Source organism: Parasteatoda tepidariorum, chromosome 1 (assembly GCF_982258835.1).
Source record: "Parasteatoda tepidariorum strain Cologne lab strain chromosome 1, Ptep-v5.0, whole genome shotgun sequence".
In the NCBI taxonomy this organism is placed as follows: Eukaryota; Metazoa; Arthropoda; class Arachnida; order Araneae; family Theridiidae; genus Parasteatoda; species Parasteatoda tepidariorum.
Genome location: NC_141755.1, coordinates 39,408,261 through 39,433,848, shown reverse-complemented (window position 1 = coordinate 39,433,848; position 25,588 = coordinate 39,408,261). Strand labels below are relative to the sequence as shown.

The 25,588-nt window shown below is 27.9% G+C and overlaps 1 protein-coding gene and 1 long non-coding RNA gene across 7 annotated transcripts in view; one reads left to right on the top strand and one right to left on the bottom strand.

Moving 5' to 3' along the window:
* LOC107438242 (growth arrest-specific protein 2) overlaps positions 1-25,588 on the bottom strand; it is a 193,436-nt gene that overhangs the window by 13,785 nt on the left and 154,063 nt on the right. For 5 of the 6 annotated variants that reach the window (XM_071179981.2, XM_071179984.2, XM_016050469.4 and 2 more), the window contains one exon: positions 12,924-13,048. In XM_071179981.2, coding sequence (XP_071036082.1) covers positions 12,924-13,048 — 125 coding nt within the window. Of the gene's footprint in view, positions 1-12,923; positions 13,049-24,224; positions 24,991-25,588 lie in introns of those variants that run through there. The other variant, XM_016050473.5, reaches the window with a different exon arrangement.
* LOC147816396 (uncharacterized) lies at positions 6,951-10,474 on the top strand. Its single transcript, XR_015433408.1, has 3 exons — positions 6,951-7,006; positions 8,217-8,293; positions 10,364-10,474. It is a non-coding gene; the product is annotated as an uncharacterized LOC147816396 (long non-coding RNA).

Sequence of the window (25,588 nt, the reverse complement as noted above, 5' to 3'; positions counted from 1 at the left end):
TTGATTCTCGTTCATCAAGTTTGAAATAATTGAAGATCAAGTACAAATCGTTTTCTTCTACTTTTTTAAATAAAAATTACGATTGGATTGCCAGCAGTTGTATTTTAAGGATTACTAAGTTTTGACAAATGAAAAATAAGGAAAAACGGTCTCGCCGAGAGTTATTACGCATTGAAGATGTTCTATGGAAAAAGCAGTTTATGCCCACGCGCAAATTCGTTTTTTTATTCTCTCAGAACTAGAGGCATTGGGTACAAACCTTTCTCAAGAATGTTCTTAAAAGTTTGTTTTTTCCTGAAAAGTCGATTAAAAATTATTTGTTTAATATAAAATTATTATACTTTTATTTAAGTTCATTATATTAACTTGTTAATTTTAACAAAATAAAAAGGATAGCTGGATTTGAATAATAAATAACTGTGCTTAAAAATATTACATTTAGAAAGGCAGAATGCGCGACACAATAAGAATTAATAAATTAGAAGTAATTTTTTCTTGTTAACAGATCATATAGGAAACAATTCTTATTTCTCTTTATTCTACATATATTTTCAAATGTCGGTATGAAATGTCGAAGTTTTATATTTGGCAACACCTAATCTTTTTCTATATATTTTTTTTCTTTATTTTTATTATTTTTAATAAAGTCAAGAGGGATATTATGAAAATCGCGTAAATGAAAAATTTTTTCACAACAATCGATAAATATTTATCAGTTAAAGAAAAAATTAAAAAGAACCTTTTAAATTGTAATAACTTTCAAACAAATAAGAGTTTCTAAGAGGAAATAATGACTCTATGCTACGGTTATAAACTAAATTTGACTCTTTCAGCATACCAAATTTAACTTCTGCAACTGAATTCTTGCAGCCATAGAGCGGCCCACGTGTTATTTTTCTAACAAGTTTAAGAGTAAAAATAATCTTGACTTAATTTTAGAATTATTTTTTAATTCCATTGTAATCTCCGTTCAATCTCCTACATATCTTCGTAATGTGAAGTTTCTAAATCTAAGAGTGTTTGATAAAATGTAACGTTAAGTTGTAAACCCCAAAACAGTGGCGGTGTCAGGGACCTTTTCAGTTTTCTGACAGAGAAGGAAATTTATTAATGTCTGCTCGTTTCACGTTAATTTAGCAATGCAGTTTATTTTTCCAACTTCATATAAAAAGAAATTTTTAGGAATGGTCAGTGTTAATGTCATTATTCTAGGTTCTCATGCGTTCGCACTTTTCGATTAGACCAATTTAATCGAAAACTTCAACACTATTATCTTAAGTAAAGAATTCTAAGAGTCATGAAAAAAGTCATGATAGCATCTCGAAAATCAAAAAGCATCTCGAAATGATATAATAAAAAATAAAAAGATAATTTTTGAAATTCTTATAATTCATTGCTTTACAGACTGAGTTTTTTCTTTTTATTTTCACCAGAGCGTATTTTTAATAGTGTTACATTAAATTACTTTAAAGCATTTTATAATCTTTTTATAGTTAACTTATACACAACTATTATTCTCCTTTTTGGCAGCAGTTATTATATAAACATTAATACTGAAGGAAGAAAAGAATTTTGTATTGTTCTACGAAACGTATATTGGCTGGAATTAAATATCAATTTGGCCCATTGACTGACATAAGGATAAAAATTAATTTAGACACCTTTTGTAAATTATGACGACCTTATAAAAAATCAATGGGTATCCAGTGATTGGAAAAGTGCATTTACAATTCTCTCATGTTATTAAACTTATAGTATTCTTTAACTTTCATTAATTATTTTATTAACAAAATTGTAATTGTATAGTATATTTTTTTTTCTCTTAATAACACATACTTTTTTTAATTTTTTATTTTAATAATCTTTTTTATTTGGATTAATTCTGTTTTTAGAAAACAGTTCAAACCAATCTTTCAATGAAATTTCATATCAATAATATCTGATATCTAGTAACTTATTCTTAGTTTACTTACAGTTAAATATAATAAATTTCGCAATTATAGTAGGAATAAAGAAGTTTAACTAATAGGACATAGTTAAATTAAATTTTTACTCTTTATTTTGTGGGAAAAAAAATGTTTTGATATTCATATTTTTTGTAGAATATTAATTTTGAAGAACTTGTAATTCAACGTTGAGTAATTTACGCTGAGTAATTTTTTTGCCGTATTAACTTATTCATTCTTTATTTGACTTAGCTCAAATAAATTTCCCCATATAATCAATTTCGAACAGTCCAGTAAACATATCTTAATAGAAAATTAAAGGATTTAAGTTTCCTACTCAGAATTTTAACACTTTAATCTTTACACTACTATAACAAACCATAAATGAAAATATTGTTTCGAATTATTTTCGTAAAAACAAAAACAAAGTTTACTCACTGTCCCTTCCTTGCACAGGGGGGTTGCTTTCCCAGGAGCGACCCATCATAATAATTAATTATCGATTTAGTGCTGTTTTAAATAGTTTTCGATAAAATTATAATAATTTGAATTATTATTAGTAATGATTGCACTAAAATTAGCAGTTTGTAATGCAAGCACTTTTGTACGTTGTAAGAACTAGCGTTTTTTTTTTATTTTTACTGCATGTATTAAATGTAAAGTCAATATCAAAAAGAGAATCATAAGAATTTTAATGGTCAATTTTATGCAATAAAATTTCAGGAATAAAAAGGAGTTTGCAAGTGTATTTGTGTGCCCTTCATGATATTAAAATATTTGTTAGTAAAAGAAGTAAAGACCTTTATTTTAGTCTTAAGAAGTTAAAGTTTGCTTTGAGGGGGACGAGTATAGGTGATGGAATGTAGCTGTTTCAAAAAAAGATCCCTTTCCTCTCTTTGTTAGTGTATGGTAACTTGAGAAGTTAACGATATCCGGTTATGCGTTTCTCACATCCCACCCTGTTGGGGGTCAGTTCTTGAGAACTTCAGACTTTTCCAATATTTTGTTATTTTTTTATGTTGTGAATCGATCTCCCCTATCATCAATTTCAGTTTTAATTTCTTTCCTTATATTGCTGACGATTATTATTATTTAGCATTTTCATAAAACCACTATTATGTTCAATTGTTCGTAATAAGTTTTTCATTGAACTGTTTATTTTTTTTTTCTAAAAAAATAAATAAGCAAAAATATAACAGAAAAACGCAAAATTCTCATATTTCGCTGATTACGAAAAGCAATACACCGTAAAAGTCATTTACAGATCAAAATTCTGTTTCTAAAATGTATCTAACAAAAATCTTTCAACCAGATGTGGGAAATTACAAAAGTAAATGAAAAATAAATATATAAATAAACTCTAATTTTTAAAGAAAAATATTTTTTGATTTAATATCAAGGTCTTATTTGATAAGTAATATAACTTGTTAAAAATGGAGAGAGTCTCGCTTTTTATGCTTTTTAAGTACAACAAAGCATCATAATTCTTTGCACTTTTTTGGATTTTGAAACTCCTTGCATCTGAACAGTCCAGAGCTTGTAAATGATTCAAATAAATCAAATTCATTCTCATTCATGTGTTTTAAAATTAACATTATTTAAATTAAAATTAACATTAAAATATTATAAAGCGAGAAATCAGTTTCAACCTGCCATAATTTTAACAATTGATATAATAAATCGGTAACTTACTTAATTAACTATATTTCGTGGTTCGTGCAATAATGAAGAAAGCTAAAATATAAAAAGAAAACTATAAAAGAAAAATTAACGGTAATTAAATTGTTAAATCTTCTTATTTCGCATCTTCATAAATTATTAAAATTCAGTTCTTCTCTCATCTGGACACAAATGCATTTAAAGTTAAATCTTTTGTAATTCATGCATTTAAATTTTTTAGTGTCTTAATATTTATGAGTTAACTCAGAAATTTCTAACCGTATTTCATTTCTTAAATTAGCAAAAAAGTTCAGAAGGAAAAAATAATTAATGTACTCAGTTTTTATTTAATTTTGAACTAATACAGAAAAATTTATGAACGGGCAATGTTTAGGGAGGAAAACTCCTTAATTCTTTGAGTAGAGAAATAATAATACGTTACCATACCATGCGTTTCTTTCCAAATTAAAAAATCGTTAGGGCGTAGCCAACGGAGTTAAATTAATGCCGTATGCGCCATTGCCAACTTCAATCTACTTTTTATTATCTGTATTTGGTTTTGTAGAGCAAAAACTACAAGATTTAGAAAAATCAAATTACAATGGACTGTAGAGAAGTGTACAGGGATTACGATGGAATGAAGAAAATGTATGATCGATAATTTGTTTGAGAACTATTAACTCCTACACTTAGTGATAAAAAATATCGTATGAGCCGCTCTGCAGGACACAAAAATTCCGCTACAGAATTGAAATTTTCTTTTTCTGAGCAAAAACAACAAGATTTTAAAATTTGAAATTACTATGGTTTATAGAAAAAAATACAGAGAAAATTTAACATTCGATAATAAGTATTATTAACTCTTATACTTGTAAGAAAAAATACTATATTTGGATGATCTGTAAGATGAGAAAATGTATGATCAAAACTACCAAAATATTGCTAAATTTACCATAATTCTAGCTCTATGGAAACACCAAAAAACTCGATAATTTTAACCAAAGAGTTTTGGTAATGTTTTAGGTTAACAATAAAATAAAATTTTATAATGTTTGTTAAATTTTGGTAAAATATGGTAAATAATCATGTTAGCTAAGAACATTTTCTTCTTATAGGCCTTTATTCAATAAAATTAACTGTTCAGTTATGTATTTTCTACTAAATGTGTGGTAATAAGAACTATATTTGTGAAAACCAGAATTTCTGTTAAACCCTTACAATTTGAATAGAAAATTTATCAAATAAATGGTTTAAATACAGGATATATTTTAATTTTATTACCCAAGTTATTTTTTATTTTTTTTAAACCAGAAATGTCAATACAGTTCCGTAATTTTACCGAATTTTTTTCTTCGTATTCTCCACTTAAATGTAATTATGCAATTAAAATTCGATGAGCTAAAAAAAAAACATTTTTATATGTAAACCTAAAACGAATTTTCTTTCGAATTCCAATTTATTTGAAAGTCATTGCTAATTTAAGTGTTCATACGTGAATTTTTTCAGGTATATTTTAAATATTGACTGTTTATTCATTTTTGCAGAAAATTTATTTTTTCGTCAGGAGATCTTTGCCTTTTTTTTAATTTTGTAAGCTCGCACTGAATTGTCAATTAAGAGTAACGAAAGAGAGAGAGAGAGGAATTTGCATGTTGCAAGATATAAATCTTAACAGTTAAATTGACATTTTTAAAAATAAATAAACCTAACGATAAAAAGTATTCTCAGTTTAAACTGTTAAAATTCTCGTCAACAAATAAAATAATTTCTCAGCAATTTTTCTTGTTTTATTGTTCTAATACACAATCTGTATTCCTTAGGTCAAATCTTCTTTAAAGTGCAGATGATAATTTTCAAGTTGAGGTAGTCCTCGAATTCGTTACGATTAGCATTTTAACAAAACATTCTTACATAACGCTACTTCACTTGTACATTTTAAAAGCAAAATGTTCAGCGTTTCAGTTTAAAATATTGCTTTTTAAGGGAAAAAAATAAAACAAGGATTTAAGTGAAACAATTACGCGGGTAGGTGATCGGAAACGGGGGGAGTCAGAGACTCCCTGTTTTTCTTTTTTTAATTTTCGCATGGAACAATTCCTTAATAGAAAGAGTTAATAATATATATTAATAATACTTATTAATCTTATAGAGAAACAGGATTTTATTTTTCTGCACAGCAAGTCAAAACATTTATGTAAGCATTATTTCCAAGTGTAGAAGTATTAAAGTTTTTCTGAAAAAAAAAGCATACAAATAAGTTTTGACCTAATGCAATTATTTAATTTCGAGAGTTCGTTTATCGTTGGTAGTTAACTAAATGTTTTTGTTATTTAATTTATTTTTCCTTTATAACACCAGAAATTGTTTTTAATAATTTAAAAATAAATATTGATCTTAATTTGAGGACATTTTACTGTCTGAAATCACAGGACACGTATTTTTAAAAAGAATCATTTAAGTGACCTTGTTTCCAATCCTTCAAGTTAAGGGAAAAAGAGAGGGGAAAGCGAACGCTTAGCATTTTAAACCCCCTCCCCCGATTCTAAGAAAAAGTCTCTTCAACCAGGTGGTCCACTTACCCCAGACGCCAAAAGATTCAATGGTCGCCAAAAAATTTGAAAAAAAGGGGATAAATAATGGAAATGGTCAACTTCAAAAGAGGTCTCCTTTCTGTTTTATTGCAGGAATGCGATACACAACAGACTAAGGACAAGTAAGTAAACTTTTATTCTTTAGCTCATGTTATATTTTCAGTACACTATTATTTATTAATTTTTCACAAATAGTTTGTTTTTATTTTCTTTATTTAGTTTTTAGTAATTATATTTTTTAATCTTTATATTCTACAAGAATGTTTCTTCGTAAGATTAGCATGTAAGTTACCATTTTAGTTTTAAAATGAATTATAAGTTCCATTAATCCTAACAATAGAAAAATGATTTTCTATAGCTATTTAAATCAAATGCTTCTTTATTTTTTTAAAAAGTTTTTAATTTAATAATTATTTAAATTAATTTACTTACTTAGTTTAATTACCTTATTTAATTTATTAAAAAAATCGGTAGTCATTTTTTACCAGGACTATGTAATGACGGCCTCGTTTCACCTTTTGTTTCAAATAAAACTTCTGAAAAAAAATGGTATTAACATTTTCTAATTTTTTATTAGTTTATCGTATAATTTAAATTTAATAATTTTATGATCAGAGTTTTTTAAATTAAAAACGTTTAACAATCTAAAACTCGTCTCACACTTGCTTAAGTGGAAAAACTGTCTTTCTAAGTTTGCTTTTGTTGCTTTGTAATTGCTTTTTATTAATGTTAAATATTTTTTTTTTTTTTTTTTTGCATGGATGGAAATACTGTAAGAAAAATCTTTTGGAAGAAAGGTCAAGATGAAAGGTAAGAACATCTCAAATCTTTATATTAAGGGTAAAATTTAGGATTAAATTTTTAATAAAATTAGGAAATTACTTTACTGTTATTGAAGTATGTTTTTTAAGACATTTTTAAATTTTTTAAATAAATAACGCATAATTTAATCTGCAAAAGCATTTTCTTAAAATGTCTTTTAAAACTTTTTTCATATTTTTGAAAAACTTTATATTTATAACGAACGTTACATTTATATTAAACGTTACATTTATAATGAATGGTAAAAAAAAAATTTTTGGCCCATATCTTTGTGTACAAAATGTACAAGAAATTTGATTTTAGGTAAACAGAAATGCTGGAACTGTCAGGAATGAAGTAATTTTCGGCCAAAACATGAAAAAAATCTTGCAATAAACCTGAAATAAAATTCATTCTAAAATTCACGTTAACACTATGTAGCCAATGAGGTTAAAAGTAATTAAGATAAAAATCTACTTTATTATCCCATAAAAGAAATCTACTGCAACATATTTGCATTTTTTTAAATTATTTAAAATAAGAATATTTTTTTGTGGAAATAAATTTAAAGTTCTTTTTAAGTATAGAAATATTTGCAGCATAATATTTTTTCTTTCTTCATAGAATTAAGTTTTCTGTTTCTAGCTCTTTTTCCAGTTCTTGTGCAAATTTTACTATTTATCTAAACTTATTTATCTTTTTCTTAATATATTATATCATTCTCTATCTTAAGATTTATAGAGTTGTTTATTTTGAATCTCTTCCTGTTGAACTTTCACCTATTGAAATTTTATTTTTAGAAAAGCATATTTTCCGTAAAAAAAAAGTAACTTTAATTGACGGTTGAATGTACATATATTTCTGATGATTATTATGTAGTGCAAAAAATTTATCTAAATATTTTTTGAAATTATAATGGAAAAGGCAAGGAATTTTTTTTCTAAAATTAGGGTAACCCGGACAAAAGTAATATATTGGTCTATTTTAGTATCTATAATTTGAATAGACTTCTATGTCTGTTATGCCGGATTTTTTTTCCATTCATATCTTATTCCTTTTCTAAATTTGAATTAGAGAACAAAATTTAAAAAAGAACTTATTGTATAGAAATGAGTTCTAAGCAGTTTTTTTCCCTTCAATTTAATATTTTTATTTTGTTGATTTTTAACAGTTTTTTCCATGTTCATATTCTAATTATTTTTCTTCCTTTCATGAAAAGTCCGGAAATTCCGACAGTGTGAATCAACTAGAATGGCTGAGTACTAGAACTAGAATGAACGAGAACCAACAGAAAAGGTAAGAACATGATAAAACTACATTTTAACTCAGTAGTACCCATTCTATAATTTGTGGAATCTATTTTACAAATTCATAGCAAAATTAGAAAATCTACTTCATATTCTACATGTAGAACTGCAATTTTAATAATTTCTTCGACTGTAATTTGTATTAAAATATTTTCAGATTATTAGTAAATAATTTTTATGATTTTAAAGGAAAAATTTTATAAGGAAATATATTTTTTTTTAAATCTAAAATTTTTTTAATCAAAATACCTGTTTTTGATTTTCAAAAGTACTTTCCTAAAATCTTATCTGTTTAGTCGCCTAAATTTATTACTTTCTTAAAAAAGTTTCAGCTTGTTTTTTTAAAAATTATGCCTATACTAGAATTTCTTGATTTGTTAGAGGGAAATTTCTTTTTTAGTCAAATGATTTGATTTTATCATAGCTTACATGTCATTTTAATGTAAATTTCTTTTCATAATTTTTAAATATTAAAAATTTAAAAGTAAAAATTTATTATAAAATAAATTTAAAAATTGTTGCATAGCTGTTATTAAGTGCTATGTACTGTTATAATGCTTAATATATATATATATATATATATATATATATATATATATATATATATATATATATATATATATATATATATATATATATATATATATATTTGACTGGTTTTCAACTTTTTTTTTCAACTGGTTCTCTTCAAATTAAAATTTTTTATGTATAAAAAAATTTAAATATTTTAAAAAACCATTTAGTTTAAACCAACCTATCTTGATGGCATAAAATTTATATTCTTTAGTTAGTTTGTAAATTCATTACAAATGTAGAAAATCATTCCTCTTTATCGCATATTTTAATAACTTATGCTTATGCTTATGACTTTTAATACTTAATGGAGTATAGTTTTGAAGGATCATATATTTTTTTAATTGATAGAAATTTTAATCAAATAACATATTTTCAGATTTTAAAAGTACTATCTTAAAAAAATTTTCTTATATTTTTTACATGTTTAAAAACCTTTAGTTTGTTTATTTCCTTGAGGTTAAAATTTCTTTTAATTAAATAATTTAATTTTATATAAACTTAAAATATTTTCACATATTAAAGTAAAAAATTCGTTCATAGTTCTTAATCGTAAAAAAGTTAAATTTTGTTTAAATAATAAAAATATTAACATTACATAACATATTAATAGCTACAAACTATTTTGGTGAGAATGTATTCTTTCTAATTTAAAAAATATTAAAGTTTTGCTATCAAATTCTTTATTTAAAATGCATTTTTATGTTCAATTATTAAACAGATTGATCTGTAGTTACAAAATGCAATATATAAGCATTGTTAAGCGATATATACCGCTTCAATTAGTTTTCTAACTTATGCATTGGAAGCATAAGGTTGGGAAGCATTTTAAAAATTAATAGTTTATAACAGGTGAGTTTACAGTAATGAAGTTTGGTCACCACTTTTAACATTTTTAAAGTCAATCATAGTTCTCTCTATTTTTAAACTAATTAATTGTTTCATAATACTGTAAAGAGAAGTTTTATCCAGGTTGTTTCGTTAATTCATAGGATATTATTCATAGCTGTTTTAATATTTGATGCTGCAATTTTTTCAATCCAAATGAATCCGCTACTTTACACATTTGCAATAGATGTTACAAAGTACAATGGAATTTTATAAAATTAATACTTAGTTTTATTACAAGCTGGAATATTCATTTTGTGCTGTTATTACCTTTTGTTACAATCAGCTAAAATTTATTTTTGTGACAATCAATGCTCGCTAGTAAATAATAAAAAAACCCAGGTTGTTTGAGCAACTTTATTAAATTCTATAACGTATGATATTTATAAGAGAAAAACTAAATTGTTGAAAATTATTGGATAGAATTTTTCTTCGAATATTTCCCTGGGATCAATAAAAGTAATTTTTAATTGTTAGAATTAATTGATATTATAACTTAACCCAGAATTAAAATGCGTCAAAAATTAATTAGATATTTTGTTTCTGTACATATTATTTAATAAATCTGTTGTAAAATAAATTGGTTACTTTTTTGCAGGAAAACTAGATTCATTCTGAAATAGGATGTTATAAAGAAGTTATTGTACACTTATGTACTTGTTTGTATTTTGATTTGTTATATTGAAATAAAATAATATTCTTTTCTTAAGGTCCTGTTTTATTTTAAATTTTATGCATTTTATTCATATTGAAATTCCAGCTTTATTTATTTCAAATCATAGAAATTGATGTGTTATTTACAGGTACCCAGTATATATATATATTTAAAAATATTTATGATATGTCTTGTTTATCTATTATTGAATATGAATAATATTGAATGGAAAGTTAGCCAATATTAAATATGAATAATATTGAAAATAAGAATAATGACTGGGCTGTGGCTTTGTTTCTATCAAGAAAAGTTAATTGTAGGTTTAATATACATAATTATTTTCATTTTTTTTTCATAACTTAAATAACTTATACATTAAGTCGCAATATGTTTTATCTTAGAATAAAATTTTTATTTAATTTTACCTCATAATGTGTAAAAAAATGTGAACACTCAATTAAACACACAATGTTTTTATATGATTCTACTTTTAACTTATTGCATTTATAATTGATTAAAATGAAATAGAAAAGAAATTTATTTTATTATGTAAGAAGATTCATTGGATGATAATTTATTATAAATTAAACAATTTTTTCCACCATTTCGCTTTTTATATTAGCATAAAATTTTTTGCATGTAATGGCAGTTATTGTTTTATTACAATATAAAAAGTTAAAATACAATAAATTACTAGAGCTGATATCAGCAGAGTAAGAGAAAACAATTTATGTTCCTTAAATAAGAATTATTATCAACAACATGCAGCAAAAAGTCTTTGAAATTTAAGGAGAGCTCTAATAAATAAGTAAGTGACAAAAAAATTGCCGCGACACCTAACATAAAGGTGTGATACCGGCAAGGATGGCATTAAAGTTTTCTATCGAACCAAGTGTGAGGTGAGTTAAGGGTGGTATATCAGCAAATAAGGCAAAGAAGTTCGCCTAAACATCTGATATAAAGGTGTGATACCGGCAAGGACGGCATTAAAACTTTCTATTGAACCGAGTTTGAGGTGAGTTAAGGGTGATACACCGGCAAATAAGGCAAAGAAGTTCGCCTAAGCACCTGAAATAAAGCTGCGATACGGGCGAAAACGGCATAGACGTTTTCTAATCAGCCAACAGTTAAGGTGCCTTAACGGCAAGCGAGGCAACGACGGGTGCCAGTGAACATATTCAGCTTTTGATAAAAAGGCAAAAAAGACAAACAAAAGGTACAATAAAAGCCTTTACGGCAATTTTCTCTTCATTCTGTGAAAAAATTTTTTTCCCCCGGTATTAAACAGGCAAAAATGGCAAAGCAATCCAGAGGCAACAAAATAGTCCCGGTCCTTCAACGATTGCCGTCGCTTTGCCTGAAATGCCATGCACTGGCCCTCATTCTGGCCCAGATTTCACTTTATTAACGGAACCGATACGGCGATGAAAAGCCCGCCGTAATGGCACTTTAGGTGTGCCGACATTGTCCCTTCACTAGCCCAAAAGTCGTGTGCTTGTTGGGTAGCCTGGGAACCGCTCTTGTAGTACAACAATCGTGTAATATTTCAGAATAATAACAGAAAATCCAAAATATTAAAATAAAATTAAGGCTGATTTTTGAAGATTTTGTCTTCTCATAAAGTGATTTTTTGAGGCTCTTTTCATAACTGCTGTGAGTTTGCAAACGTACATCATTAGTTGCCTCTCTTCTAGGCTAATTCTGAAAATGACACAAAACGTATATACGAAGAAAAGTCACAGTTTTGTGAAAGGGAAAAGCATTAGCGATCTAATTTTAAATATTTAAAAAAATTTCTGATGCAACCTTATCAGGGCTCATAAAAATTTGCAAATATTGAGAATAATTCATTGATTTCGATAGTTTTCATCTAGAAGGAAAAATCTCTCCAAATTAACGTTTTTTTTTTAATTTTTTTTTTAATATTTTAGTTATTTGCCCATCCATTATTTCCGGCAAGACGGTATCTATATATAGTATTAAATTTATATCTTTACCACCTTAAGTGTTAGGAACTTAAATTATGGTCTACTTATTTCCCTTTGAGAAAAGAGCTTCGAGAAACACTGATGAGGCCTAAGCGTCAGTTGTAGATTGCTAAACTCTTTCATCGCAACGGACGAAATAACTCGTCTTCCAGGAATATACGCAATGTATGTAATCCGCAGTGAGTAATCTTATTGATTGCTATTGGTAAAGATTATTTTGAAAATAAAATAAACAAGTTAAAGGAATTTACTTTTTGTTTCAATTTTAATGCTTCGGGGGAAACTCTGTGACGTAAGTCTTAAAGCTTCGATTAGACTGAAAAAAGTTATAATTTAAGAATTTAATTAAGAAATTTATTGGCATAAATTAAGCGATATGTATAGGATGTGTTTTTTGACGCATTAAGATTACAGATTCTTAGATCGAAAATTATCCGGTATTATTTTTAGATACAAAGATGTGATTGAGGCATGCATGTAGAGAATATCAGACAATTATAAAATGTTGAGCTTACCCCTGTAACAAGTCCCTGTCGTTTGCATTCTTCCGCTTTCTGCTGAATAAGTCTTGCTAGTTTGCAAATAATAACACCATTGTCAAGCTTATCCATAAAGTTTTGAGCAGTGATATCTTCAACCTCTAAAAAATTAGAAAGAAAATTTTGTTAAATATTGCAAAAGCAGTCAATTCTGCATATTAGCTATTATACCAATTTCACACCTATTATAAAAAGTATATTTGCGCAGCGATACAATGTAAGAAAAAGTAACTAAGAGCTTTTTGCGCTTCATGTACGTCTAAATATTACTGTTAATCAGAAATATTTATCACTTCTTAAAGATCCTCTTTAATGGGAAGACCATTTAGTTCCTTCATGTTAACTCACGGAGAATTACATGAATGAAGATTCCTTATTTACTAAGTAACCATTTAAAATTTTATAATATGTTATGTTTAATTCTACTTATTTAACTGATTTTTTGAATTAAGTAAACAAATTTCAAATTTTAAGGTGGTCAGTATATTAAATTTTTATTTTTATTTTTTAGAGTTACTATAATAGATCTGCAGCATCCCAAAAGAAACACAAACATACTTAGAATTTAAAATTTGGAAACAATAAAACTCGAACATATTTCAGTGATTTATAAAACAGACCAAATAAACGAGAAACCCTTGTCTAAAAAATTAATTAGTAGTCTAATAACTTAATTCTAAATTTAAAAAAAAATTACGATCATATAATTCTCTATAGGTTGGCATGGAGGAAGTAGAATACCTTTTTTGTATGAAAGGTTTAGAGTTGATCCATGTTATTATAAATAGTGAATCTATGATACCTAATTCATGTGACTCGTAGTTATTTATAATTAATGTTACTCACATAACACAGACCATATTCGCGCTTTATTTTTTTATTTAAAAAAAAAATTAATAAAACATTTTTTAACAATTGATTTTTGTTTCTTTTAGGTATGCCAGAACTTACTTTTCTCATAACTTTAAATTTAAAATGCAAATGAAGAGAAGGCAGAATTTTTCATGAAAAGTTTCTCTTTTAGTTGCCCCTATATGATAATGATTAGTCTAATTACGCGAAATAATATATTTTATATCACATTATCTTTTTCGATGATTGTATTATATAATTTTAATTTTATTTTATTACCACAAGTAATAAATATTAATGAATTAAGGTGACGAGCAATGCTTCAAGCACTACTAAACAAATATAAACCTATTTTCTGATTAATAATAATTACTTGCCCAATATGCCGGATTAACTTTAATCACAAGCGAGAGGTTTCCTTCTTTGGGTGGGTTAAAAAAAAAAAAGAAGAGACCTCTGGATTATTCTAATCATACAAGTTAATTGTGGAGTTTAATAGCAAAAGAGCCTAATTTGCTTATACTGCGGTAAGGACAAACAGTACAGATTGTGGCAAAACAAACCCGCAAACAATTTCAACTTTACTAAAAATAAATAAATTAACAAATTGCAACAAAGAAGAAAAATTAACAAATTATAACAAATAATAATAACAGGGTCGTGGTGGCTCAAGATATAGGGAGCTCACCTCCTTACAAGCAATAGCTAAAATTCAAATTCCACGTCTGGCACCCACCGACCTCAGTACTGACGTAAAAAATCCTTAGTTGTAGACGGGTAACGGATTAAAGCCTCCTTGTCATTAAGCGAACTGTGGGAAGTTTCTTGGTTTTCCTCTTCATGTAACGAAATGCTAATTAGTTCCATCAAAAAGTCCTCCAGGAATACAAATTTCTCATAATACTTAATTCAGGAGTTCCCTTGACTTTTGGATTGGATTCAAAATTACAAGACTACGAGTTGAAAATCCGTAGTCGTAAAACACAAATTTGGGTCTGTTGTTGAACGACGGTTATAAAAAATAATAATAATAACAGTAGACTTTTATTTATAAATAAATTTAATTGGCTTCGAAGCGGCCGCCTTTTGCTGCGATGCCGAGGCGCAACCTTTTAATGAATTTTTTAGAAATGGGCCGCCAGTTTTTTACCTTTAATCTACCTCATTCTTGCTAAAGCGATTGCTTTAGAACAGCGGTACGGTAACATAACCCTAAACTGTCGACTTTTTTTGGACGGAACCCAGATGCTAGAAAAGAGCTTATTAGCAGCTGTGAATATGCCAAAAAAAAAAAAACCAACAACAACAATTAATTTGGAAACATTAGTAGTAAAGACTGAAATTTACTTATTGCTTCATCAATAAGTCTTAAAATTAGGTTTTACATTAGGCAATTGAATTCATAGGTCTGCAATGGCTTTAGGTCTAGTAGTCTTTGATGTATATATGTTACTATGAATGACTGAAATTGGTGGTTGTTGACTTCCGGTGAATGCTGACAGTCATATAGTCGCTTTGGTAAATGTCCGAAATATATACTAGGTCTAGTTAAGTGTTACTGGCAGGTATAAATTTGCCCGGTATGCCCTACACTGTTTTTTTTTTTTTTTTTTTTTTTTTCAAGGTACAGTGACACTGCCCAGTATGCATTTAACCGGTACTCTGAACACTGATGTTTCTTCTAATCTATCTCAGCAGATATTAAAATATCCAAAATATGTAATAGTATCAACGAATAAATTAATATGATATCGGATATAACAAATATTTCGGACATTTACCAAAGTTACCAATATTATCTTAATTTCGGTCATTCTCGGCAACATGCATAAGTCAAATTGAATTAAGAAGGTTAAATTATGGTTTTTGAGGAAGATTTTTTTAAGCTGTTAGAATAGTTGTCGGTGAAATATAATTCTTTACTTTTGAATTTGAATACTTTATTTTGAACGTTAAAATTCGATGAGAAATACTTTTACATGAATAACTAACTACGGAGTTTCTTTTATTTTAATTTTGTTATTTAATTTCATTGAATAATTTGTAAAAATAATCGAAACATTAAATTAATTAGGCTGGCCTATTTAAGATTTCAAAAATAAATCACTGGTTAAAATAAAAAGCCCTAATTAACGAACCGCTGTGAATTTTCAACGGAGCCCTAGGGTTTCACAAAACACGTTTTGACTCCGTTATTTCACTGCTATGTATGAGAAATCGCCTTATTTAAACACTTTTGAAGAAATACAATAATTCGTTAAGTATTTCTGGAGAAATATGAAAAAATTTATTAGTATAGAAGTGTTTCCATTATTTTGTCCATCCTCTATGTATATATCGAAAAAATTCTTTCTTTTCTTCTTCACTTTATTAAAAAAATTTATTTCATATTTTTACTAATTAACAGATGGCGCCACTACAAAATAAAGAACTCAAACATTTTCGTGCTAATAATTCTAAATGAGATAATAATGATTTTAAAACGCGAGTTACCCCTTTTACAGTCGCCTATAATTCTATAATTGTATGTGTTTCTCTCAAACATTTTACTTATTTATTTATTTTTTTGCAGAGGTGTTTATTTTATGATGAAGTGAATTGCTGCTTTTATTACCCGAGCGGGCGGTTGTCATGAAAAGAAAGTAGGCCAGAAACAAGATATGAATTTTCATTCAGCACAAATTGAGCTTTTATCGGCACGTTTTCTCAAAAAAAGTGAGCGAGAAAAGACAATAAATGAATGGGAAGAATGAAAAGAAACTAAACGTTTCTTGATTCTACTCTTTGTTTAAAATAGAAGTAGGGCAGCCCTTGTTTTACTTTTTAATTAGCTCTGTAATGACCTTACTTTTGGTCAGTTAAAAAGAGTTGAATTGTTATTAGTTTTTTTTTTAATTATAGTGATTTTTGTAGTCTTAAGGCTAAACCAGGGGTGCACAATCTTCTACAGAAGAGCCATCAATTGATAATAATTTAATTATTACTAATGTTAGAGAAAAAAGAAAACTATCAAACTATCTATGCCCATAATATTTTTTGGAATCGAAAGTAGAAATTTAGTACAACTAGACATTTTTGATAGAATTAAACTACAATAGGCGTTTACCGTTTTACACGCAAAATAAATTAATAAATTATTTAATTTATTCTATTTAGTTTTTAACAGTATACAAATTATTTACGTCTTTTATTTTTATATAAATCCTTGAATAGTTTTAAAAATGTTTTGGTTGAAGAAACTTTAAATTTAAAAGATCGAAATGCCGAAAGATTTAAATTTCTTTAAATTAGCATCTCAATATTTTGGTATTTCATTAATTTTTAAAGTTCATTGAAATTAGAAAAAAAAATTTATGCTATTTGTTTTTTTACTTATTAATTTTTTTTGTTGCTAGTTTTTCCAGTTAGTTTTTGATTTGCAGGCCGGGAGCCACACATCAATCATCATGGACCGCAGGTTGGTGACCTTTAACTTAACATTGTACAGTAGAAATTATTAAAAATAACTAAACTTACATAATTTATTTCATGAAAGATGAATAAACTAATTTTTTTTTTGGCGCAATAGTCTTATACAAGGTTATTCACGTTTCAACTTTGTCTAACTTACAAAATATTTGGGAGGAAAAAAAAATTCACATCACCTATTTTATTGATGATATTTTTATATTTTTATTACAGTTATTATCTTTCTTTTCTTCCACCTACGAAGAAATCTGATCCGATTTCTTCAATGAACAATTAAAGTCACCGCGGGAGTCATATCTGTTCAACCATGAGATTTCCGCTTCTCTTACTCTCTCTCTCTTTTTATTTTATTTGTTTTCGAAATATCTATTTCTTCTTCTTACTTCTTTTTGAATATTAGAAGCATTTTTTTAAGATGTTTTGGAAAAAAAAAGATGATTTCAATATCTTTTTAGTCATATATACTGATCTGTATAGCAAAAGTTATTAGGAGAGACATAGCAGTTCGTACAAAGTTTTATTACTATGTCGAAATAACAGGGTTTTTTTTTTGTAACTCTTTCTTTTATATATATAGTACACAATTTATTCTTTTCCTTTCCCTTTCTTTTTTTATACATATTTTGTAATAAAGTATAACATAAATGTTTTGTTTTATTACAAAATTGGTTTTTATTTCCTCATATTTTTTTATATTCCTTCCTCATTTTTTTTTCGAGCACTGTATCGTTACGAAAGTATAATATATATATATATATATATATATATATATATATATATATATATATATATATATATATATATATACCGAAGAGCCATTAGATTATGTCCACCCTCCATCTATAACAATGGGCTCGCCTGGGAACAATGTTTTCATGGAGCACATTAGGACCCATAATCCTCATAGAACCATCCCTGACGTCTGTAAGCTACTTGAACATAGTTGCAGACCAGGTTCACCCATTCATGGCAACAGTTTTTCCTGCGGGGGATGGTGTTGACCAACAGGATAATGCACCATGTCATAAGGGTCGAATCGTTATGGATTGGTTCGAGGAACATTCCAGTGCCTTTCAAGTCATGCCTTGGCCCCCAAATTCACCTGACCTTAATCCAATAGAGCATTTGTGGTCCTACTTGGAAAACCAAATTCGTGCTGCCACGCTACCCCCTCGCAATGTGAGGGAAATGCAGAACTAGTTGGTGAGCGCTTGGTACCAGATACCTCAGACTACCTATCAGCGCCTTGTGGATTCAATGGCACGTCGGGTGCTAGCAGTTTTGAGGGCTAAAGGTGGTCCTATATGTTATTAGCAGGGTGATCATAGTGTAATGGGTCTTCGGTGTATATTATAATAATAATGATAATAATAATAATACCTAAAGCTAAGTAGAATGTAAAATTAAGGGATCTTAAAACTAAGGGTAAAAAGAATTATATTTTTTAATTGTAGACTAGTCTTTTAAACCGATGAGAACTTTCAACAATCTCTTTCACATAAAAACCAAGCACTTCGCGTATATATTATTGTTAATTAGTTAGAAAATCTTTATTTATAAAATGAATCCATACTGGGCAGTAAATTATCTCTATGAAATATCTTAATAAATAATTGTATTCGGTGTTATTATATTGTGTTAAGAAAGTCAGTGGTTCACTATGGTTACCACCAAAAGAAAAAACAACAGAAAAAAAATAGCACTCTATTTTTTTGGAGCAAAGATCAAACTTTTTGACAATTTTATGTTTCACTGAACCGTGGGAAGTATTTTCTAATTATTATACGAGATTATTGACTTTTGACAAAATTTTTTACCCGAAAGTTAGAGATGTTTGCAGTTTTTAAGTAAATGTTACAAAACAGCCTGGGAAAAATATATTCTATCAAAATTCTCAAGTAAAAAATAACAATAAAAGATACTTGTGTTCAATGAAAGATGTTATCAAGAAAACTGATCACTATTCCTTTGACACATGGGAAAATAATGTTGAAAGTTATGCCAAAAAAAACTTTACGCTGTTAATCCAATGATAAAAGAATCTTACCCCAACAAGTAGTATGTAAGATTTCATGAATAAGAATGTCAAAGTAACATTTTGACAGACTTCTGGGGGAGAAAAAGGAAACTAAATGTAGAGGGTGTTAAGCTTAGTTTTCTAGCATTCTTGAAGAATTCGTAAAAACGTTTATAATCCTTAATGCATGATTGCACTTAATCTCGGGAAAAAAATTTGCAGTCTAAAACATTTTTTTTTCATGCTTTAATTTCACCATGCTTAAATTCAATGTATCATGTTTTAATTTTCATCGGATATATAATTTATTTGCTAATAACTTAGAATATAAGTTTTAAAATAAACCAAGACCTGCTGCGGTTCGCAATTGATGTTCTTTTACTTTATATTATAACCATCGTTGTGTGACCTTGTAATTTTGGACCCAATCCAGAACACAAGGAACTCCTTAGGGAAAATTTTGCCTTCGTGAAGGACTTTTAGAAGGGACTAACCTGCATTTGCGTTACATGAAGAGGAAAAGCACGAAAACCTTCCACAGTTGACCTGACAGCAAGAGTTCTAGCCCATGATTCGCCAACATGTGAGGATATTTTACGTCAGATCTGTGATCGGTTTGAGCGAGGTGCGGAATTTTTTCGACCATTCATCGCTGGGATTCGAACCCGGGTCAGCTCATTGGGAAACGACCGCTCTATATCCCCTGAGCCACCATGGCTCTTCAATTTATGTTTATATAAATCTTGGATAGAGGAGTTGCATGTGCATTTTGTGGATTGTTAATTGCTTTATAACCGAATTAAAAAAGTTCTCATTCAAGTATTTGATAATGTTATTAAGAATGAATCACTGATCAGATCACGATGAGGATCTGATCATGAGAGAGCAGCTGATAAATATGATAACAAGTGGGCCCGATCGGTTGAAATATTAAATGATTGCTTTTTAACGATGAAAAAAATGCATCACAATCTCTGAGGAAGTTATTTTTAATATGTAGGAACAAAACAAGTGCAAAAACTGGGATCTTTCGGAAGTAATTTTTCTTTACATTCATAAGTTACAAATCAAAAGGTTGTGCGTGGATTGCTGTAGAATGTAAAATATATACTGAATCATGGAGGTGGAGTTTCCACATTTCTCATAATCCACTTCCCTCTCTCCTCGTTGAGTATATCAGTACTAACAATTACGCAATTAACGATCAAATAATTTAAAATTAATTTATTCCAAAAACAATTTCATTTGACTTATTTAGTAATATAAAATTTCGAAAATATTCTTAATGATATTTTTATTTTAAATTTCATTTAGCAATCATGGATACTATTTATTTAATAAAAATAGAAAAAAAATTACTTTTTGATAAAAAATAAATAAATGAAAGATTGGAACATAAAATAGAAAATAAATAAGTATTAGTAAATTAAAATACTAACTACTTACTTCTACTCCTTCGGTAAATAACGTTAATTTTTTTAAACTTGTAATTATTTTTGCAATGTTAGAAATATATCAAGGAGAAATTTCAATTGTTCCGTTTTAAAGTTAATATTGAAGATTTTCGTTTCAGTCTGAACAAGATATGAAGTAAAATATTTTCCCACAGGAAGCATTAAATTTCTCTTATTTTACGACAGCAATAAAATGCTCTATTAACTGGTTCATCGGACATGCGAAAGTAAAAACTACAACGAACGTGAAAATGCTTCTGGGAATATTTGTTGGAAGGTTACTTTTGCAGTTACTTTTGGAGTTTAATTATTTGTTATTGTTACTTTTTGGTTATTTGTTACTTTTGGAGAATTTCAACAGTGATTTTTCCCTCTTTGTTCCACGCTGCTACTAATAAAAAGTTTGGTAATTGAAAAAAAAAAAACTTTAAAAAAATTAATTGCTTTTAAACATGAAGAAAAGCTTATGTGCACATTTAAAAAATATTTTTTTATTTTTTTTATATTTCCAATGGCAGGCCAATTTAAAAGAACAAAAAGGATAAAATAACAAGAAAAAACAAGACAAAAAGAGATAAATAGAATTGAATGCATAGTGACATGCTTAGCCCATACGGGCCCACGGGCCCTAGCCTCCCAGTAGCGTTCACACACAGTAGTGAAGATGAGCGCAGGGCAGACGGAAATATGGGGCAGGCCCATGTCCTCCCCAAGGCGACAGAGCTTGCATTTAGGACAGTCAAAAATGTTTACACTAAAAAGGTGTTTGGCCAGACAGTCATGGCCCGTTACAAGTCTAAAGAGAGCGACTGCCTTAAACCTGGCAGTCGCTCTCTTTAGACTTGTAGAAAAAAATTATCAACAACAATAATAAAAAAGAAGAGTTTTTAATAAAAAGATTCAAGTTTCTCAGAAAATCTAAATTTTATAAGTAAACTTTACAATGGAGAGAAAAATAAATGGAAAAATTTAAATCAGTAAATATTTCTTTCCAACAGAATTATGAAGAAAAAAAAAATAACAGTGTAAATAAATAAAAAAAAAAATTTTTTTTTTTCTTTACGCTTTCAGCTTTGCGAATCTTAAATAGTGATTTTTCAATTTTATTTTTTTACGCGTAGAAACAAATTTAAATTTGAAAAGATATGTTTAAAAATTTCAAAGCATGCATACATAAAAATATATTTTGAATTTCACTTAAAAAGTTTTTAATAAAAAAGATTATTATTGATTGTAAAAAATTATTGTCGAACAAATAAACTTTGATATTCTTTAAAATCTGTTATTTTGAATGTAAAACTTGCTATATGTCTTTCTCACTAACTACATGAGTTTCAATATATAAATCAGATTATCAAAAATGTAAAATCAGTTCTCGTATGTGCGCCTTAGCATTATTTTCCCACAGTAACAATGAATATGAAAACGTTAACATAGCACTAGTATAATTAACATTAGTATAACACTTTTTAAACTCAAAGCAAATTAATTTATATATATATTTTATGGCATTTTTCAATTCAGACTAAAATATTTACATTCTTTAAACATAATTTCATTGGATAATAAGTCTAACGTTAGAATTAAAAACGCTATAAGCTCAATTTTAGTAAATATGAAAAATCAGCTTTAAGATAATGTTAGGAATATCAAGAAACATCTAAGAATCATCTTTTTCGTTTGAAAACAGCTCTATTAAAAAATTTGGAAAAATAAATTTACGTTTCAAATTTATAGTCAACCGCAACATGTTTTTAGAAATTTACGGTTTTTTAAAAATAACACTTAATCAGTTTCTTAAAACAATACAACGAGATGATTTTTAGTAATTCATTCAGTTAAGATTGTTAACTTTTTGAAAATATAAGAAAATTATAGAAGTAATCTGACAATTAACGGATTGTAAAATGTAAAATGGACTAATTATCAAACAGACGGAATAGAGAAATGTAAATCAATCGATAGAAATAAAATTTCCTTCTTTGAATTTCGCAGCAAGTAGTAAAGTTTAGCTTAAATAAAAATAATGAGTAGAGCAACAAATTTAAACAGAGAACACGAAAACAAAACAAGAATGGGTGAAAAAGTTACAATGACATGTCAGTAGATAATACACCCATTGAGAGTGTCCTATTTCAATGAAATAAAATAATTACGGAGATTTTCTTTTAAGTTTCCGGCATATTGCAGCGTAAATAATAATAATAATTATTATTTACGCTGCAATAGTAATAATCAGATTACACCAGCTTTAATAACGCACTGGCTAGTAATACATAGTGGTATGAACTGCGTAACAGTGTATTTATAAATAATTTTTCTGAAAGATACACGTGACTCTGTATACAAAATAAAAAAAGGACCCTCCTGAATAACTTTTGATCTAATGATCGGATCTTCACGTTCTAAGACTCATTCCTAATGGTTTGAGAGAGTGACATCAAATATACTAATTACTAAGTGCAGACAATATTTTAAGTTAAAAAATCAGACATGAAAACGTACTTTCTCTAGAAAAAAAACTTTTTCTTTCTTTCACGGATTCGAATTTTTGACTCCCTAAATGTAGGGGGTAGCCGCACTGGGAAATATGGCTTCCATAGTTTGAGATCAGGAGAGCACTCCAAAGTTTAGACCCCTTAATGTTAATTTTTTGCGTATTTCGCTATATCTCTAGAATTTTTTAAGCGATTCGAAACATTTTTGCACACAAATATAAAATTCGTTTATGCAAAGATAATTCCATTCAAAAAATAATTTGTAACAAATATTTATTATTATTTATTATTTTATTTAATAATGGTCAAAAAAAATTTTGAATTTTAAGTCATAAAAATCTTTCTTCATTTTAATGAATATAATTTTGCATGGCAAACAACAAAATTTGAGCAAAATTGATTGAATAGCTCCTGAGAAATTAAATTTCATAAAAGTCAGATGCTTAAAATTCGATTACGAGGTATTTTATTCAGAAGTTTTTTTAGTTTGGAATTCGTAACTTAAAATATCCTCTGCAGCAATTAATTAGCCTATTTGAGGTCACCCCCACCCCCAAGCCATTAAGATTGAGTCTTAGAACGTGAAAATCAAATAATTAGATCAAATGTCATTTAAGATGGTCCGGTTTTTTTTTGTTGAGGGGGGGGGGTGGCACTGTACATCTTTGACATTTCAGCATTATAGAGTACCTCTGGCGTTGTCAATTTCCTTTAAATAACGATTTGGCAAAGTAATAATAAACAACTAATTCTTTTCTAACTTAAAATATTTTAAAAGTTGAAATAAACCCTTATGATTAAGGGTTTCCCTAATGCAGATTATTCTTTTTGGAAATATAATTATGAAAGGCTTACATTGAATAGACTATTTCTTTAAAAGAGGGAATTTCTAACTTTAATATCACATTAAGTAAAACTATAATTAAAAAAAGTTATACTAACAGTTATACTGTCGCAGCAAAAGTTTCTATTTAAAATATAAACTTACTTAAGAGATCTCGAATCCACGTAATAATCTTGCTCATTTCATCAGCTAGCAATCTATCTCGTCGATTACGATAATGCATGATCTTCATGAGATGGTTAGCCAAGATAAATATTCTCGTTTCGTTCGACAGCTTCAGTCGTTACTTCGGAACTGACACTCAATTAATTAGACGATTGTTTGGTTGTGTATTTTATTTTCCAAAATCAAATCATCTTAAAATTTTATAGTAACCAAAAAGAATCGAATGATTTCTTGAACAATATAAGATTTTCTTTACTGAACAAAACAATAAATTACTTTGCTTTAGAGTTACAAAAATAAGGGTTTTTCAAAGACAAAACTTTTCTTTAGAATCGGCACAAGCAATTCATTTCGGAGAAGAACTACACAGCAAAAGATTTACGAAACTACTAATTAAAAAGAAGTACCAAACGATATTTTTCTCGAAAAACTTAAAATCTTTTTCTCTTGAAAAGAAAAGTAAAATCGTCTGCTGTAGCGCTGAATCGTTAGTTCGAAAATGCTTTGATCAAGACGGGTCAAAAGAAGTTCGAAAATAAAAATTAGTTCAACGGTGCCACAAAGTGCCGAGCACTTCAATTGAGTTGAAGGAAGGCGATTTCTAAATTGGGTGCTTAATTTTGATTGAAATTGGAAAACGTATCGAACTTGTCCTCCAGCACCCAAATGCCTATGAATCTATACGTGAGGTGCATCTTCCTCAAATCTGAAAGAAGAAATTGCGTGGACGGGAGTAGGTGCCGTCACCGTGACCGTGAAACGAGGAAAAAAGTAAATCAAAATTGTAGGTAATTCTCGCTTTTTACGTGAGGGGGTGTCATATAAACAAGGAAAATTTAAATCATTCAAGAGCAGCCAGACATTTGCAAATGAGTGAAATGTGTATCTTTTTGAGAACACCTACGAAGATTGTTAGACGAACGCAGCTGAGATTTAAAAACGTCAATATCATTCCAATGATACCGATTTCGAAAGGGTTTTTAATAGTTAGTTTGAGTTTTCCATTTATGTGATACCAGGAAGTTGTTTTAAGTTCAAAAAGAGTATATTTTAAACACGATATTTGGAGCTATTAAAAGCTTATTATTGTTTAGAGTAGTCTTGAATGTTTGCTTTTAACTTTACGCAATGTTTTGCTTTCAAAGAATAATTGCTAATGCAAAGTATTTATAAAGTCATTCGAAAAGCATCTAAAGATGTATATTAGATTTATTTAAGCTTATCTTCAAAAAACTAAAATAATGAGAAACAATTGCAGGCTATGGGCGAGTGGAGCCCATCCTCGCAGAAAATTATAATAAATAAAAAATAACAATAATACTAACAATATAAAACTTATGCAG